Here is a 17982-nt window from a genome sequence, read left to right as displayed (position 1 = left end):
TTATGAAGTATCAAGTTGGTACAGTAGATAGAACACTAGACCTGGAGTCAGGAAGACCTGAGTTCAAATCCAGCCTCAGACACTAGCTGTGTGACCTGAGGCAAATAACTTGCCCCCGTCTTCTTTAGTTTCCTAATGTGTAAAATGGAAGTAATAATAACTCTCACTTCCCTGGGTTGTTGTGAAGATGAAATTAGATATATTTGTAAAGTGCTTCACAAACCTCAAAGCACCATAAAATGTTATCTAATATTACTAATTTTTTTTTGCATCTATTACTATCTAACCTATTCCCTCACTAGAAAAGTCCTTCCTTTTTCAAATATAGGCAGCACAGAAAAACAAATCAACACATAAGCTATGTCTGAGAAGGCAGATCTCCTTCTATATTTTGAGTCCATCACCTCTCTCTCAAGAGGTGGAACATACATTATAACCTGTCTTTTGAAATCACTATTGTTCTCTGCTTTAATCAGATTTCTGAAATCTTTCCAAGTTGTTTTTCTGCATATTATTAATGTCATCATGTATATTGTTTTCCTAGTCCTGTTTTATTCATCTAAAAAAAACCCTTCAGGAACACAGGGTATTATTTACTGAATTCCTGAATATTATCCTACTGTTCTCAGTCTTTTCTATAAGATTTCAATTGCTTTATGTATCATATATTAATAATAATTATTATGATAACAGCTAGAATGTGTATATATAGCTTTAAGGTTTACAAAGCACTTTACAAATATCTTTTTTGATGCTGACAGAAACTCTGGGAGGTAGGTGCTGTTATTATCTTCATTGTACATTTGAGGAAAATGTGGCAAAGAGAGGTTTAAATGACTTGTGCAGGGTCACACAACTAATAAGTATCTGAGGTAGGATTTTGACTCAGGTCTTTCTGACTCCAGTCCTAGTAAGCTATCCACTTTGTCACGTAGCTGCCTCAATTATTATTACTATTATTCTTTGTGGCTATTATCAATTACTTACCCAAAGACTTTTATACTTAAATGACTATGCTATTAAAAAATAAAAACGTGGTCGGTGATGTACACATCATCTTCATTAGATGAGTTTCTAAAGAGTTTTTTTTAACCACTGCCATTATTTGTTTTACAGAATTTTGAAAAAAAAATTGTCTTGGTTACTGTTGCCCAGAGCATGACTTTCCTTTCAGGCTTCATCAACACTTCTGCTTTTTCTACTTGGATAAATTAATGTATGATTTTGTACCAGAGGTATTTATATGTAGATCATATCCTCCTTTAAGTCTGTAAACTTTATGAAAGCTGGACTATGTCTTACCTCAAACTTTATAACTCTCCTAGGGCTCAGCTCAAAGGAGTTTTTTTTGCATGTAGTAGGAATTAATATTTGTCAAATTTATTAAATTGAATTAGAACCAAGACATTGCAATTTGGCACCTTGGGAGAGAACATGAATTCTCAAAGTTTTGAGTTTATTTTATTTTGGAATTCATGAATAATAGTAGCTTCTAATGTATATTCCTTTCACCTCCTATAATTGATTTTAGGTTATTAATATTATTGGATTTCTTTCTTTTTCATGATTAGAAGCTTGTAACATTTTTTCTCTTCTATTTATATTCCTCTAGGGGAAGATTTTGTAAGCAATTATAGATTAAACCATGATTAATGGATAACAAAAAATTAAGACTATAAAATATAGTATTGCAGAGAAATAGTGTAGTTCAGATTTTTTTCTTTTTTTTACTTTTCATAATTTTAAATGTATTTGATTTGCAAAACATGTTTATAAATTTGTTGAGGCTATGGTTTGCTAATCCCACACCTGACCAGTGGGCTGTCTTTCTTTTTTCTTTTTTCCTTTTTAAAAAATGGTATGTTATTTTTTCCAATTACAGTTAAAGACAGATTATTTACAAATTACATTCATTTAAAAATTTTTTGAGTTCCAAAATTTTCCTTCCTTCACATCTGCCCTCCATAAGATGATTATCAATTTGATATAGGCTATATATTATATAAACCATATTAGCCATATTAGTAATGTTGTGAAAGGAAACACAGACAAAAAACCCCAAGAAAAGCACAGAAAAATTTAAAAAGTTTCCTTAAGTCTGCATTCAGATTTCATCAGTTCTTTCTCTAGGGATGGATAACATTTTTCATCCCAAGTCTTTTGGAGTTCTCTTGGATAATGTACTGCTAAGACCAGCTAGGTCTTTCACAGTTGATCATCATACATTGTTGCTGTTATTATGTACATTGTTCTTTTGGTTCTACTCACTTCACTCTGAATCAGTTCATGTAAGTCTTTCTAGGTGTTTCTGAAATCATCCTGCTTGTCATTTCTTGTAGCACAATAGTATTCCATTGCATTCATATAACACAACTTGTTCAACCATTCCCCAGTTGATGGGCATCCCCTCAATTTCCAGTTCGTTGCCGCCACAAAAAGAGCTGCTATAAATATTTTTGTACAAGTAGGTCTTTTTCCTTTTTTAAAGATCTCTTTGGGATAGAGATCTAGTAGTGGTACTACTGGATCAAAGGGCATGCACAGTTTGTCATTTGGGCATAGTTTCAGATTGGTTGGATAAGTTCACAATCCCACCATTAATGCATTAGTGTCTTGTGCTATGTTTTTCAAACAATGCTTTAGCATTATTTTAACTTTAAGTCATGACTATACTAAGATTTATTCATTTATTCAACAGTACTTACTGTTATGCTGGATGTTGGGGGAAAATAGGAGGTTTATATAACATGTGTGATCTTTGCCTTCATGGAACTTACAATCTAGTAGTTGCCATAAAAGTAGGATGTTGGGGGCAGCTAGGTGGCACAGTGGATAAAGCACCGGCCCTGGATTCAGAAGGACCTGAGTTCAAATCTGGCCTCAGACACTTGACACTTACTAGCTGTGTGACCCTAGGCAAGTCACTTGACCCTCATTGCCCCACAAAAAAGTAGGATGTCCATTAATTTTCTTAAGATTAGTTGAAATGGAGTGACTTTAAGCATGTAGTGGTGAGGAAAAATCAATGCTTTAAGGAGGACATAACTTCAAAGATTATGGCCCAGAAGTGGATGATTGAGAAACAGTAGCAGTCTATAGAATGTATGTTTGTATGTATGTGCACATGTATATATGTATGTATACTCATAACTGGAGACCAAATCTACTCGTGCTGTATGTGTGAGAGGTAGCATGACTTAGTTAAATGAACGCTGAACTTACAGATGAGAGAACTTGGTCCAAATCCCTCTAAGTCCGTTACTGGTTATTACTGCCTTTGGCAAGCCTCTGAGCCTCAGTTCTCTAATTTATAAAGTAGAGATAAGATGTGCTCTTTCAGTACATTGATGGTGAGGGTCGCCATGTCTTCATAACATTTTTCTTTGACCTCATCAGGGTTTGTCATGGTGGGAGCAAACACTCTGATGATGGTGCTTTTCTGAAAGTGGCAATCATATATTATCATTAATCTGTTGTTCACTCCTTTTGGGAGGAATACAAACTTGTTGACTTATTCCCTGCCACTGCAGCCACTACAGAAAAATGTGTATCCAGTTCTGATTTCTGCAAATTGGCCCTCATTTGCCAGCCTTGTTTCACTCAGGGCTGCTATTTGTATGCCATACCTGCTGAGTTCTTTCACAACAAGAGCTGCTCATCTGTCAGGTCTGCTGGATTTCATATTGCTTATGAGTGTGCACATATTCCATGTACCAATGTTGAGTGGAATCATCTTCACAAAAGTTGTTATACATTTTTTGCATGTGTTTCAAGCACAGTGTAGGATCCCCGCCTGTCATGGTGAGCAGGCCAGGGTTAGATTTAGTGAAGCAGATGATTTTGAGGCACCTTTTCTAGCCCCTTCCTCATGCCAGGAGGTGAGAGGTGCAGTCGTTAAAAAAGGCTGTCAAATCCCACTGCTGCTTTAGTCCAGTGAGAAGACTGCCCTAGGGCTTGGGTCACCCACGTATAGTGTTGTGAATACAGTTCCCAGTGTATCCATACTTGTTGCTTTGTTACTTTCCTGTTGCCATCGGACTTCAAGGTAGGTAAAAATGGTAAAATGGTATGGGTGATATCTTTTGACTTGTGCACAAATTGGATTTAAAGGAGGCACCATCGTATGAAGTTGTTAGCCTCACTCTCTCTTCCAGTCATCAAAGTCCTTTGGCAAGACAGAAGTCAAGATGACTGGTCATGGCTTGGGATGTCTAACCAAGCTCTAAATGTCTGCTTCCACAGCCTTCATGACTCATTGAAACAAATTGTTCCCATCTGTCTATTTGGTTGGGAAATCTTCACATGCTTGAGGTAGGCACCCCCTCCTCCAACTCACCAACAGGTTTGAGCCCCGTCTGTTACTCTCAACCTTGTTTAGTCAGTCTGTTTAAAAGGGTGTAGCCACTGTGCATACTACAGCTTCTTGGAGCCGCAGGTGAGAGTTGGGTGGCAGGTGATGAAAAGGGCTTCACTGCCCTCACACTAGAGGTACTAGTTTTCACTGAACACTTGTATACCCCCTGGTACATAGTAATCACTTAATAAATGCTTTTTTATCCATATCCTATTCATATGGAGAAAGTCCCCTAAACAAGCTGACTAGGTCTACTACTACTGTATATTATTGAATTTCAACTGGACCCTCACTGAAATAAGGCTATCTTTTATCCCTCCTTAACTGAGTTTCTACTCTACTCACCATATAATCTATTTCCTCAATACTTCCTTACCTCTCTTCACTACCAACTTTTCATCTAATGAACTATCCTCATATTTCTGGACTAAGAAAATGGAAATACTTCTCTATGAATTCCTCCTCCCATTCTTTATGTGTCAAAACCTCTGAACAAGGTACTTGTAAGTATTGTCTTCATCAATGAGTTCTATGTGACCTGAAGATTCCAGGGAGAGCTTATCTGAGTCAGATTACTCGCCTCTCTGTGTTTCTAAGACCTTGAGCCATCTAGGTTCAAATCCTAGCTTTGCAGCTTATCACTTGTGTCACCTTGGACAAGTCACTTAGCCTTAAGTATGGGCCTTAGTTTCCTCAGTTGTAAAATGGGGGGTTGGACTAGCTTATTTCCATGGTCAATTCCAATTCCAAAACCTATAAGCCATGGTCTTTTTTCTTAACATCAGTACTTTTGTCCACAATTTTTACAGTGCTTAGAGCAACCTCTCTCCTCTTTTCTGCCTATCCAAATATTGCAAATCTTTTAAGGCCTGTTTCATATTCAGGATCCTCTAAAGACAAAACAAAACAAAAAACCTTCCATGAGTATGATAGCCCACACTTATCTCTATTGGACATAAGACTACTTGGACAGGGTTGTTATAAGGAAAGTAATTGTCCTTTTACTAGTGGGGGCAAGAACTTGGTATGAAAAGTGGCACTTAAGATGTTTTGTTTTTGAGGGGAGGTGGGGATTAGTCTCCCTGGCTCATTAAGGTGGGAAGTACAGCAAACACTCATAATTCAATCCAAATACTGGCATGAACTATTATATATTTTTTAATCTGGGCAAGTTCATTCATTCTTAGCCTGGTAACCTCAGGTCTCAGAGGTTCACAATATTGACACTAGACTTTGTGGCAGACACCAAATTAGCTTTTAGCCCATTGCAACTCAGAACTCCTGAACTCAAGTGATCCTCACCCTCCCAATATCAGAAAATACAGGCTTATTTTTGTTGCTGTTTTAACTTGAGCTGAGTCTTGAAAAACAATAGGAGTTCCAAGAGGAAGAAGTGAGGAGTAAGAGCATTCTAGGAATGGAAAACAGTCTTGTGTTAAAGGAAGGTAGGGATGAAATTGAATGCCATAGAACTAAGTAATCTGAGTTTGCCTAAACCATAGAGAATGTGAAAGGGAGAAATTGATTATATATTTGGAAAGACAGGTTGGAGTCAGAGGATAAAATGCTTTAAATTTCAAATGGAAGTGTTATCCTAGAGAGAATTGAAAAGCCACTGGGTGACAGGAAGGATGACAGTATCCTTGATCAAAACAGGGAAGTTAAAACCTGGGTGGAAACAATGAGTTCCATTTTGCTCAAATGGAAATTGAGATAGCTATGGGACACCTAGATAGAAGTTGCTAATAGGCAGCTAGAGATATGGGATTGATGCTAAGGAGAGAGAAGAGGATTAGGTATGTAGATATAGGAGATATTGACAAAAAGATAATCATTAAATTCAAGGGATCTGAACTAACCATGTGAGAGTTGTTGGGAAATAAGGAAAGAGAGCTGAGGAGAGTTTTGGGGTTCACCAAAGGGGAGGGGGCAAGATATGGGAAATGATCCAGAAAAGGTGGATCATACAACTATGAGGCTAATTAAAAAAAGAGTAGAGTCATAAAAACCCGGGGCACTGGCCCTGGATTCAGGAGAACATGAGTTCAAATCTGGCCTCAGAAACTTGATACTTACTAGCTGTGTGACCTTGGGCAAGTCACTTAACCCTCATTGCCCTACAAAACAATGAAACCAAAACAAAACCCAGGGAGGACAGAATAACTGGGATAGCTAAGTATTAAGTGCTACACACAAATCAAGAGCAATGAAGATAAAGAAAAGGACTCTGGATTTAGCACTTAAAAGATCACTATTAACCTTGGTGAAAATGAATTATTGTCTTCTTCATCCATGGAGGCTCATCCATGCAGGGAGGGAACAACAGCAACAATTTTCCTTTCAATTTGCATGGATTGATGCTGAGTGAAATGAGCAGAAACAAGAGAACATTGTACACAGTATCAACAACATTGTGTGATGGTCAACTGTGATAAACAAAACAATGCCAAAAGACTCATGAAGGAAAATGTTCTCCACATACAGAAAAAAGAACTAAGGAGTCTGAATACAGATTGAAGCATATTTTCACTTTTGTTATTGCTTTTTTGTTGTTTCTTCTTGTTTTTTTCCCCACTTTTGTTCTGACTCTTGCAGGCAAAGTTTATAAACTTCTTTGCCTGGCTTATGTCATTTTTTTTTTCCTATAGCAATTAACTAATACAAACGGTGCACTTGTCACTAGATTAGTGAATCAGCGGCTAGTCATTCATTCATTCATTTCCTTAGATGGTGTGACTTTGGGCGGGTCACTTCCTCTTTTGGGACCAGTCATTTTTCATCTGATGGTTAGACCAGAATAATCGCAAAACTCTGTGGCTTTAATATACTAGAATTCTATTTCCATCAACAAAAGGATTTGTTCCTTTTGTTTTCATCCGCTGGAAATAACATTATACATCTGTTTTGTCAGCAAAATTCTGAAATCTAATGGAAGTTTTTTTTCTTTCTACCTTGAAACCACTAAGCACCTTCTGGAAGTCCTTAGACACCTACTCAAAAAGAGCCAACACGAAATAGCAACTTTTATAAAACATTTGAAAGCAATTTGTGGTAAATGATTTAGAACTTTTGCTGTTCCATAATGTGAATCTGTAGCTTCTTCAAGGCAACTTGGAGGAGATAGAGTATGTTGGATTTAGTCAGGAAAATATGAGTTCAAATCCTGCCTCAGAAACTTTACTGGTGTGTAACCTGGGGCAAATACAGGCCTTGTGGGTAAGTCACTTACCTTCTCTATATCTCAATTTCCTTTTCCATAAAATGAGTAGGTTATTAGACTTGACAACCTTTAAATGATTCCTTCTACCTCTAAATCTTTGATTCTATAACCCTCTCTGATATTCCAGTAATAATGGTATGCATTTATACAGTGGCTATGTGCCAGGGACTGCTAATCTGTTAGCACTGTTCCTGTCCCATAGAGGACACTGTTATAATTTGATTATTATGACTATTTTACAGATGAGAAAACTGAGGCAAGAGAGTGTGGTCTGGGGGGAAAAGATGGTTTTGTTGTGGACGTGTTGAGTTGGAAATGTCTATCATCTAAAATGTAACTGTTTCTTAGTGTTAACCATCAGTAAAATAATAGTATGTAAGATGAACATGTACTGCCAACTAAAAACTAGTTGTTATTAGAAGTAGTTTTGCTCAATTGTTTTTGGGTAGTACTTAGAAAATACTGGCCAGTGTGCAGCGAGGGTTCTAAGTCAAGAAAAGTTTGTAACATGAACATTAACAGCAATAGACCCTGCAGATCACAGTCACCACATACAAGTTTCCTTATGGAAAAGACTACAACTCATTGTGGTTTTGGAGCCACCCTCCCAAATAATTACCCCTTGCATTGGTGTAGCTTCTCAGAATTTACAATGTACTTCTTTGTAGAGAATTGCATTTGAGCTTAATGATGATCTTGAGAAGTGAATAGGACAAGCTCTGTTACTCATACTTGACAGGTAAGGACATTGGGGGCTAGATAGGTTAAATACCTAACCCAAGGTCACACGGTTTGGAGGTATAGAGGCAGAATACTGAATTCAGTCTTCTTGCCTTAAATTCAACACTCTTTTTATATATTTCAGCCCACAGATGGTAAGGGAGTCAGACAACTGGCAAGAAGGATATTATAGGGGTCCCTTTGCTGGCACTGGGCATAGGATTCTGTTGCATTGCCCATATTTGGATCCAGGTCACAGTCTCAGGGCGAGGAGGAACACTAGCACACCAGATCTTGTGGCTTCAGGGGAGTGGGAACCTGGTCCCACTCTCAGGGCAGAAAAGAGTGCTTGTGGTCACTCACAGACCAGAGCACAGGCCAGGAGAGTAGTAAATGGACCTCTTTTTAGATCATACCGCCCTGGAAGAACTGAAAGTTTAGAGAATCCCCAGAACTAGCTCTGAAAATAGCTACACAAAAAACCTGAAGCTTGGAACAGTGCCCTCACCACCCCAGAAGCAGAGCCCTACTTTAATAAAAAGTTAAAAGTAAAGAAATAGGCTGAACAAACAACAACAATAAAGATCCTTACTATAGAAAGTTACTATGGTGATAGGGATGATCAAAACACGAACTTGGAAGACTAACAAAGTCAAAACTGCTACATCTAACCCCCCCCCCCCCAAATGTCCATTTGTTTTAGGTTGTGGACAAGCTCAAAAAGGATTTTGAGAGTAAAGTAAGAGCTGTAGAGGAAAAATTGGGAAAAGAAATGAAAGCCATGCACGAAAATAATGAAAAAAGAGTCAATAACTTGGTAAAAGAGGCACAAAAAATACTGAAGTAACTCCTTAAAAAACAGAATAGGCCAAAGAGGTCTAATCCACTGAAGAGAACCCCTTAAAAAAGCAGAATTGGTCAAATGGGAAAAGATATTAAAAAATTCACTGAACAGAAGAACTCTTTAAAAAGCAGAATTAGACTTATGAAAAAAGAGATACAAAAGTTCAATGGGTATTTCTATAACCTATAGGAAAGTAGGAGGGGAAGGAAATAAAAAAGGAGGGGAATTTATATGAGAGGGAAAATTTGGGTGTTTGGGGGAGGTGGTAGTCAAAAGGAAAAAGATTTTGAGCATTGACAGGGTGAAAGGAGAGTAGAATAAATAGTGTGGGGGAAATAGGATGGAGGGAAATACAGTTAGTAATCATAACCATGAAAAAAATTACAGCAGGCATATCTGATAAAGGCCTTATTTCTCGAATACATAGGGAACTGAGTCAAACATAAAACATAAGAGCCATTCCTCAATTGTTAAGTGGTCAAAGGATATTTCAGAAGAAGAAATCAAAGCTATCTATAACCATATAAAAATGCTCTAAATCATTATTGATGAGAGAAATGCAAATTAAAGCAATTCTGAGGTGCCACCATATGCTTATCAGATTGGCTATTATGACAGAAAGGAAGATAACAAATGTTAGAGGGATATGGGAAAATTGAGACACAAATGCACTGTTGGTGGTGTTATGAACTGATTCTACCATTCTGTAGAGCAATTTATAACTATGCCCAAAGAGCTTTAAAATTGTGCATATTCTTTGACCCCACAATACTACTATTAGGTTTGTATCCCAAAGAGATATAAAAAAAGGAAAAGACCTATATGTACAAAAATATTCATAGCAGCTCTTTTTGTGGTGGCAAAGAATTACAAATTGAGAGGACTACCATCTTTTGGGGAATGACTGAACAAGTTGTGGTATATGCTTTTGATGGAATACCATAGTGGTATAAGAAATGTTGAGCAGGATGTTTTCAGAAAAAACCTGCAAAGGCTTATATAAATTGAAGGCTTATATGAACAGAACCCAGAGAATGTTATACACAGTAACTGCTATATTGTATGATGATCAACTGTGAATGACTTAGTTATTCTCAGCAATACAATGATCCAAGATAATTCTGAAGAACTCGAGATGAAAAATGCTATCCATCCCCAGAGAAAGAACTGATGGAGTCTGAATGCATATTGAAGCATACTTTTAAATTTCTTTACTTTTCTTGTTTTTTTGGTCTTTGTTTTCTTTCACAACATGACTAATATGAAATATGTTTCGCATGACTGCACTTGTATATCCTATATCAAATTGCTTGCCTTCTCAATGAGGGGAGTGGAAGGAGAAAGAGAATTTTTAAAAGACAAATGTCAAAAATTGTTTTTATGTGTAATTGGGGGGAAAAATAAGATCCTAAATTTAAAAAAAATTGTGATGTTGTTGAGTTGATTCTCTTGTGTCTGACTTTTCATTACTCAATTTGGGGTTTTCTTGGCAAAGATGTTGGAGTGATTTGTCATTTTCTTTTCCAGATCATTTTACAAATGAGGAAACTGAAGCAAACAGGGTTTTAAGCAAGTTGTTCAGGGTCACATAGCTAGTACGTGTCTGAGGCTGGATTTGAACTCAGGAAGATGAGTCTTCTTGACTCTAGAGCCTGGCATTAGCCACCTAGCAGCCTCAAATTGTTGATAATACTTGTAGTATTATATGTAGTATGGACCTGGAGTCAGGAAGACTTTTAATTCAACTCCAGCCTCAGACACTTGACTAGTTTTGAGATCCTGGGCAACCTCATTCTCCTCAACTAGAAAATGGGAATCATATTATCTACTTCCTAAGGTTTTTGTGGGGATCAGATAAGATAACATTTCTAAAGTGTTTAGCACGGTTTCTGGCACATAGTAGGTGCTTAATAAATACTTCTTCCCTTCCCCTTCTTTTCACTAGTAAGTACCTCACAGTATTATTGTTAGGTTCAATTGATAGAATGTCTGTAACATGCTTTGCAAATGATAAAGCACTATCTAAATGTCTGTTATTATTAGATGGGCATAGGTTTCATATTGTGGAAATTTATTTTGATTTGGGGACCCTACCTTTGGGCTGAGATTAAAAAGCCTTAGGCGCTCAGGGGTTTTTTCTGTGTAAGAGTGGCTAGGGCCCCTCCCCCTCTGATTCAGCTGGGGGAGGGGGGTGGGGCCTCTGAGCTGGGGTAAGCCTTGCAGATGAAAAACCCCAGGGCACACTGTGCCCCTGCCACAGTGGAGAGGCACTTGAAAACCCTCAGGGACGCCAGGGTTTGCTTCGCTCAGTCCCAGCTGCGGGATTGGAAGCACGAGGCCTGGCTGGCCAGCCCTGAATTTCACCTGAGAGCAGGTTTTAAAAAGGTGGGGCTGACAAGACAAAAGGGGTGTCGGTACAAGCAAGGAGAGAGAAGACTCAGGGGGGCTCCAGAGGATAGAGAAAGGAGAGACGCTGAAGTGGGGCAGATGATACAGGAGGCCAGAAGATTAGGAGAAAGGAAGGAGGCCAGAAGATTAAGAAAACAGGAAGGTAGGACAGACAAGGCGGGGACGCTGGAGCACTAGGAGAAAGTAAGGAGAGGTTGCTGAGAGAGAAACACAGGGGTTCAGTAAGGCAGTACAGAGAGGAAAGTTAGACGCTGGGGTGTTGACAAAGTGAAAGGGGCTTGGCATTAGAAGAAAGCAACTGAGCAGTAAAAGCACAAGGGAAGCTGGAGTGGAGTGAAAGTTGGAGAAAGGCAAGAGGTGGCTATGGCCCTAATTGTATTAAAAGCAGGCAGGTTGTCGAATTTGCATTTCTTAACCCTTATCTCTTACATTTATTTTTATAAATAAATTCTGCTTTGGTTATTTAATTAAGAGGCTTCTTAATTGTTTGCTTATCAATTTTGGGAGTAGAGCAGTGTGGAGAAATTTTATAAACGGCTCATATTAAATTAATAGCAGTCAGCTAGCCAGTCAAAAGTCCCCAGATTAGTCTTCCAGTGAGATTAGTCCTCCCAAATTAGGCCTAGTTTAAAATTTCTTACAATATATAACTGTATCTGAAATCACAAAGTATAACCTTGTTACAAACTAATCGTCTTCTATTAGGCTTTTGCTACTTGTTCTATTGGAGTTTTTTTATTCTTTTGCCTCTGCGATGTCTAATAATGTATAATTATGAAATTGTGTAAAAGGTCTTATAGTATACTTAAATATTGATATTTTAATTTCACCTTTGTTTTTTCAGCCACTACCCAAAGCAGTCCTTCACTACAGTGGCAGACACACCTGAAAACCTTCGGCTGAAACAGCAAAGTGAATTACAAAGTCAGGTAATTTCTAAATGATTAATTTAGCATCCCTAATAGTTGATGCTATAAAAGCACCTGTTCAGAGATTTTGTTGATGGTATTTCTAGTGGGTTTTTTTTTGGGGGGGGGTAGTGGCATTCATACTGTCATTCAAGCATGTAAGCATAGTTATAATTACAGCAAATACTATATGATTTGGCATATTAATTATTTTGTATGTAAAAAATGAACTGACAATAATAAAAATAAATGACCATATTAGCAACAACTATGCAGTGACAAAGACATGAAAATCAAAATGAAATAAAAGAAGGGAATGATTTTGCATCAATATTAAAATTAGTGTTTACTTGTTTGAATGATTTGTCATTCAGTGACTTCAAAGCAATTTTCCAAGAATGAATGCTGATTTAATGAATTTTACTGCTGCTGTATTTGCACAAGGTGAACAGGTGACTCCTGGCACTAATTTAGAAGATCTTTTCAATCCATTATAATTGAGGATGAATTGATTATGACATTTATTTTCAGAGACTTGGTTTCTGTCTTCTTGGTTCATAGTGAGTGCTTCTTTAACCCTGTTTCCTTTCAGTTAATTGACAAATTTTGTGTTACCCTCCAACCTTTTGAATATTTCTTGAAGCAAATTATCTCTCTCTCTCTCTCTCTCTCTCTCTCTCTCTCTCTCTCTCTCTCTCTCTCTCTCTCTCTCTCTGTCTCTCTCTCTCTCCCTCCCTCCCTCCCTCCCTTCTTCCCTTCCTCCCCTCCAGGGATTTGCCATCACACTTTCCAGACATATAGATATTTATTTTATTCAAATGTGATTTTGGCCAAATGATTAGCTTGGAAGAGAGATGAAAAGCAGAGGCTGGACTAGAAAGGAAATCAGCCTCTTTGCATATCTTTAGTATTAATTCTCTAGCTTTGTTTATTTTTATTTTATTCATTAACTTATTTATTATTATAAGAGTTAAGATTGAGGTTTTATATTTAGTTCCTAATCAAGCATTTTGGTTGGGAACCTTTCAAAAATACGGCAGTGCACTCTGGTTGAAGTGAATGTTTGGCATCTTTTATAGGCAAGGTCTCATTCCCTTTTTAAGAAACGTAATCTTCACAGCTAATCATTTTGACTATCACAAACAGTTGCCCATCATTTTGCAGACAGGAATTAGATGGAAAGGATCACTTAACTGGGAGTTAGGGGACCAGATTTCTAGCACTGATTTTTAAAAAAATGTATTTTTATTTATTTTGTTAAATATTTCTTAATTATATGTACATTTTTAAACATTCATTGAGTCCCAAATTCTCTCCCTCCTTCCTGCCTCTTCCCTTTCCTTAAGAAGACAAGGGATTTGATATTGATTATACCTGTGAAGTCATGTAAAAAAAATCCAAATTAACCATGTTGCAAAAGAAAACACAGAAAAAAAAAGATAAAGAATTCAATCAGCGTTTAGAGTTCATCAGCTTTATTTCTGAAGGTGGATGGCATTTGTCATCATGGGTCCTTTGGAACATTGTCTTGATCAGAGTAGCTTGTCTTTCACAGTTGGACATCCTTACTATATTGCTGTTACCATGTATAGTAACTGGTTACGTTCATTTCCCTTTGCATAGGTTCTTATGTCTTCCTGTGTTTTTTTTTTGTGTGTGTGTGTGTGTGTGTGTGTGTGTGTGTGTGTGTGTGTGTTTTGGGAAACCATCCTACTTGTCATTTGTTATAACATAATAGTATTCCATCACAATTGCATACCACAACTTGTTCAGCCATTACTCAGTTGATGGGCATCTCCTCAATTTCCAATTCTTTGCCACCCAAAAAACAACTACTATAAATATTTTGTACAAATAGGTCATTTCCCCTTTTCTTTGATCTCTTTGGGATACAGACATAGCAGTGGTATTGCCAGGTCAAAGGGTATACATGTTTTTTAGCCCCTTGGGTATGGTTCCAAATTGTTCTCCAGAATGGCTGGACTATTTTACGGCTACACCTACAGTGAACTGATGTTCTAATTTTCCACATCCACTCCAGAATTTGTCATTTTCTTTTTCTTTCGTATCAGCCAATCTGATAGGTGTGAGGTAATATCTCAGAGTTGTTTTAATTTGCATTTCTCTAATCAGTAGTGATTTAGAGCATTTTTCATGTGGCTGATAGTTTTGATTTATTCTTTTGAAAACTGCCTTTTCATATCTTTTGACCATTTATCAATTGAAGAATGACTTGTTTTTATAACTTTGGCTCAGTTCCCTATATCTTTGAGAAATGAGGCTTTTATCAGAGAAACTTGCTGCAAATTTTTACTCCCAGTTTCTAGTTATGGCTGTATTAGTTTTGTTCGTGTTGAAGCCCTTTAATTTCATGGAATCAAAATTATCTATTTTGCTTCCTATAATCCCCTCCTATCTCTTGTTTGATGATAAACATCTCCCTTATCCATAGATCTGACAGTACATTTTCCCGTACTCTCCTAATTTACTTATATCATTCTTTCTGTCTAAATCATTTTGACCTTATGTTGGTATAAGGTGTGAGATATTGGGCTCTGCCAATTTCTGCTAAACTGATTTCCAGTTTTCCCAGCATGTTTTGTCAAATGGTGAGTTCTTACCCCAAAAGTTTAAATATTTGGGTTTATCAACTTTAGATTGCTGTTACTACTGTGTATTGTGTCCCTAATCTATTTCCCTGATCCATCATTCTGTTTCTTAGCCAGTACCAGATTATTTTGATGCTTCTTTTAAGTCTTATATCTGAAAGTCAGATTTTCTATTTGGCTCTGGTCATTTCATCAGGAATGCTTGAAAGCCCTCTATTTCATTAAGTATCCATCCACTCCCCCTTTGGAGGATTGCACTCAGTTTTGCTGGGTAGACTTTTCTTAGTTACAATCCCATTACTTTTTTTTCCCAAGTATCATATTTCAAGCCCTGTACTTTTTTATAAGTGGTAGCCAGCAAATATTATGTGATCTTAACTATGGTTCTCTGGTACTTGAATCATTTCTTTCTGGCTGCTCTAAGTATTTTTTCTTTGATCTGGGAACCCTACAATTTGCCTATAATATTTATGGTAGTTGATTTTAAATGTCATTTTGGGATGTACCAAGACAAAACCCAGAAGATCATTTTTGAATCTCTTTCAGGTAGTGATTGTTAGATGCTTTCAAGTTTTATTTTATCCCTTGGGGCTAAGATATTGGGTTAGCTTTGTTCATAATTTCTTGAAATATTATGTCTATGCTCTTTCTTTGATCGTGACTTTTAGTTGTCCTTTAATTCTTAAATTATCTTTTCTTGCTCTGTTTCCCAGGTTTGTTGTTTTTCTGATGAGATATTTTAAATTTTCTTCTATTTTTTCATTTTTGACTGTGTTTTATTATTTCTTGGTGTCTCAAAGAATCATTACCTTCCACTTATTCCCAATTTTTAAGGAATTATTTTCTTCAGTGAACTTTTGCGTCTATTTTTACATTTGGTCTACTTTGCTTTTTGAGGAGTTGTTTTCATCAGTGAATTTTTGAATCTCTCTTATCATTAGGCCAATTCTGTTTTGTAATGTATTATTTTCTGCAGTATATTTTATGTCTCTTTTACCAAACTGTTGTCAATATATAATTTTCTTACTTTGCTCTTTCTTTTTTACCTAAGTAAAAAAAAATTATTTTTTAGAAATTCTTGTTGGGCTTGTGTCCAATTCAAGGGGTATTTTTTTTTTTGGGGGGGGGGAGGCTTTGCTTATAGCTGTTTTGACTTCATTACCTGAGTTTTTGTCTTGCTCTTTCCTATTACCACAGTAGCTTTTTTATGGTCAAGTTTTGTTTGTTTGTTTGTTTTGTTTGCTCATTTCCTGCTCAATTTCTTGATTTTGAACTTTTATAGTAATGTTGGGCTCCGTTCCTGCTGTGTGGGACAGGGTATTATCTCAAGCTTCCGGCCTTTTTTGCACTGCTCTTGTTAGAACCAATTTGGGGCATTTGGATGTTTCTGATCTTTCCAAAGTGGTGTGATATGGGGAGAGGTATGGTCACTGCTCTCATGTTTTATACTCTGATCCTTTCCCAGGAAGGGCCATTGACCCTTTGGGATTGCAATAATTATGGTCCCTGATGCCTTGCGACCAAAAGAGATACTGCCCTTAATGGCTATGTTCCCTCTTGACCAAAAGCACTCCACTTAATCTTTGAACTATAACCCAGAAGTGTGACTAGGCTATGTTTAGAACAAAGAGAAATACTCCCCCCCCCCCAAAAAAGAAGACAGTCTTGTTGTGCCTTAGGAAATCTCTTGGAAATGAGCCATTTTCAAGCCAGAATCCAGAGTATTCCCCAACAAAGACAATATTCCACAATTAAATAAAACAGAACTCAAGTGGAAGTTCCCTCAGAAGTCTAGATTCCTCTAATCAGAACAACAATTATGTAAAATGCTGGTGCATCCAGTATCTTAGGAATCATTTTCCTAAACCATATCATCCAATCAGTGGTGGAGATAGGTGATGACTTTAATTAGATTAAAATGTTCAGGCTTCTAAGATCGCTACTACCTTAGTCTATTTTCAGAAGCTTAGAGTTCCTTCTTAAACGGAGATCCAATTTCCGCTCAGAAAGTGCTCAGGGCTGAGGTTGGCATTATTTAAAAAGATTTCAGGGCAGAACATTGTTCAGGAGTTGACAGTTCAAGACTGATAAGGATTTCTCAGATTAGAAGGAAGATGTCAGGGGGGCAGCTAGGTGGCACAGTGGCTAAAGCACCGGCCCTGGATTCAGGAGGACCTGAGTTCAAGTTTGACCTCAGACACTTGACACTTACTAGCTGTGTGACCCTGGGCAAGTCACTTAACCCTCATTGTCCCGCAAAAAACCCCAAACAAACAAAAAAAGAAGGATGATGTCAGACAAAAATACTCTCTAGATATTATTTCTTTTTGGGAGGATATTATTTCTTAATATGTAGGCTAAAGACAAAATGGAAGTAGAGGAGTGAGGCTCAGGATTTTCCTAGTATTCATCCTTTGTTCAAATATTTTACTTGGTTATTAAAATATTGAATCAATTTCAGAAGCAGAATATTAATTCACTTCACATTTATTTCAGGGATCTTATCAAGCTTTGTAGATGTTAGCTCATTAACCTTTGCAACTTCCTTCATCTTCACAATTGCTGTAAGGTAGGAAAATCATGACTGTGATTTTCTTTCTTTTACTAATGGAGCAATTGATGTAAGGCAGTTCAATAGGATATTGATGGTAGAGATGGAACACAACCAATTTTTTTCTCTGTCATGGCCAGGATTCCATGACCTTTCCTTTCTTTATAGCTAGTTTCCTTCATAGTAAGTTGGTATCCTGAGAATGGGGCATGGAGTGGGGTGAGAAGAGAGAGAATTCTCCCCCCCCCCTCACTTTCTTGCACTGATATGATTCACTTGCATCTGTTTCAAAAGCCCAAACAAGATTGGACTTATATAAAACTATATTTGGAAGTTTATCTTTGTTGCCTTCCAGCCTCTCTTTCCA

General features: G+C 37.2%; 1 protein-coding gene across 5 annotated transcripts in view; it reads left to right on the top strand.

The window, feature by feature from the left end:
- Positions 1 to 17982, top strand: part of NEBL (nebulette) — a 506719-nt gene that overhangs the window by 195016 nt on the left and 293721 nt on the right. For all 5 annotated transcript variants that reach the window (XM_043966343.1, XM_043966340.1, XM_043966341.1 and 2 more), the window contains exon 3: positions 12392 to 12476. In XM_043966343.1, coding sequence (XP_043822278.1) covers positions 12392 to 12476 — 85 coding nt within the window. The remainder of the gene's footprint in view (positions 1 to 12391; positions 12477 to 17982) is intronic.

The sequence above is a fragment of the Dromiciops gliroides genome, chromosome 5 (assembly GCF_019393635.1).
Source record: "Dromiciops gliroides isolate mDroGli1 chromosome 5, mDroGli1.pri, whole genome shotgun sequence".
Lineage (NCBI taxonomy): Eukaryota > Metazoa > Chordata > Mammalia > Microbiotheria > Microbiotheriidae > Dromiciops > Dromiciops gliroides.
Note: the sequence above shows the minus strand (reverse complement) of the source record. Positions and strands in the feature narration are given on the sequence as shown.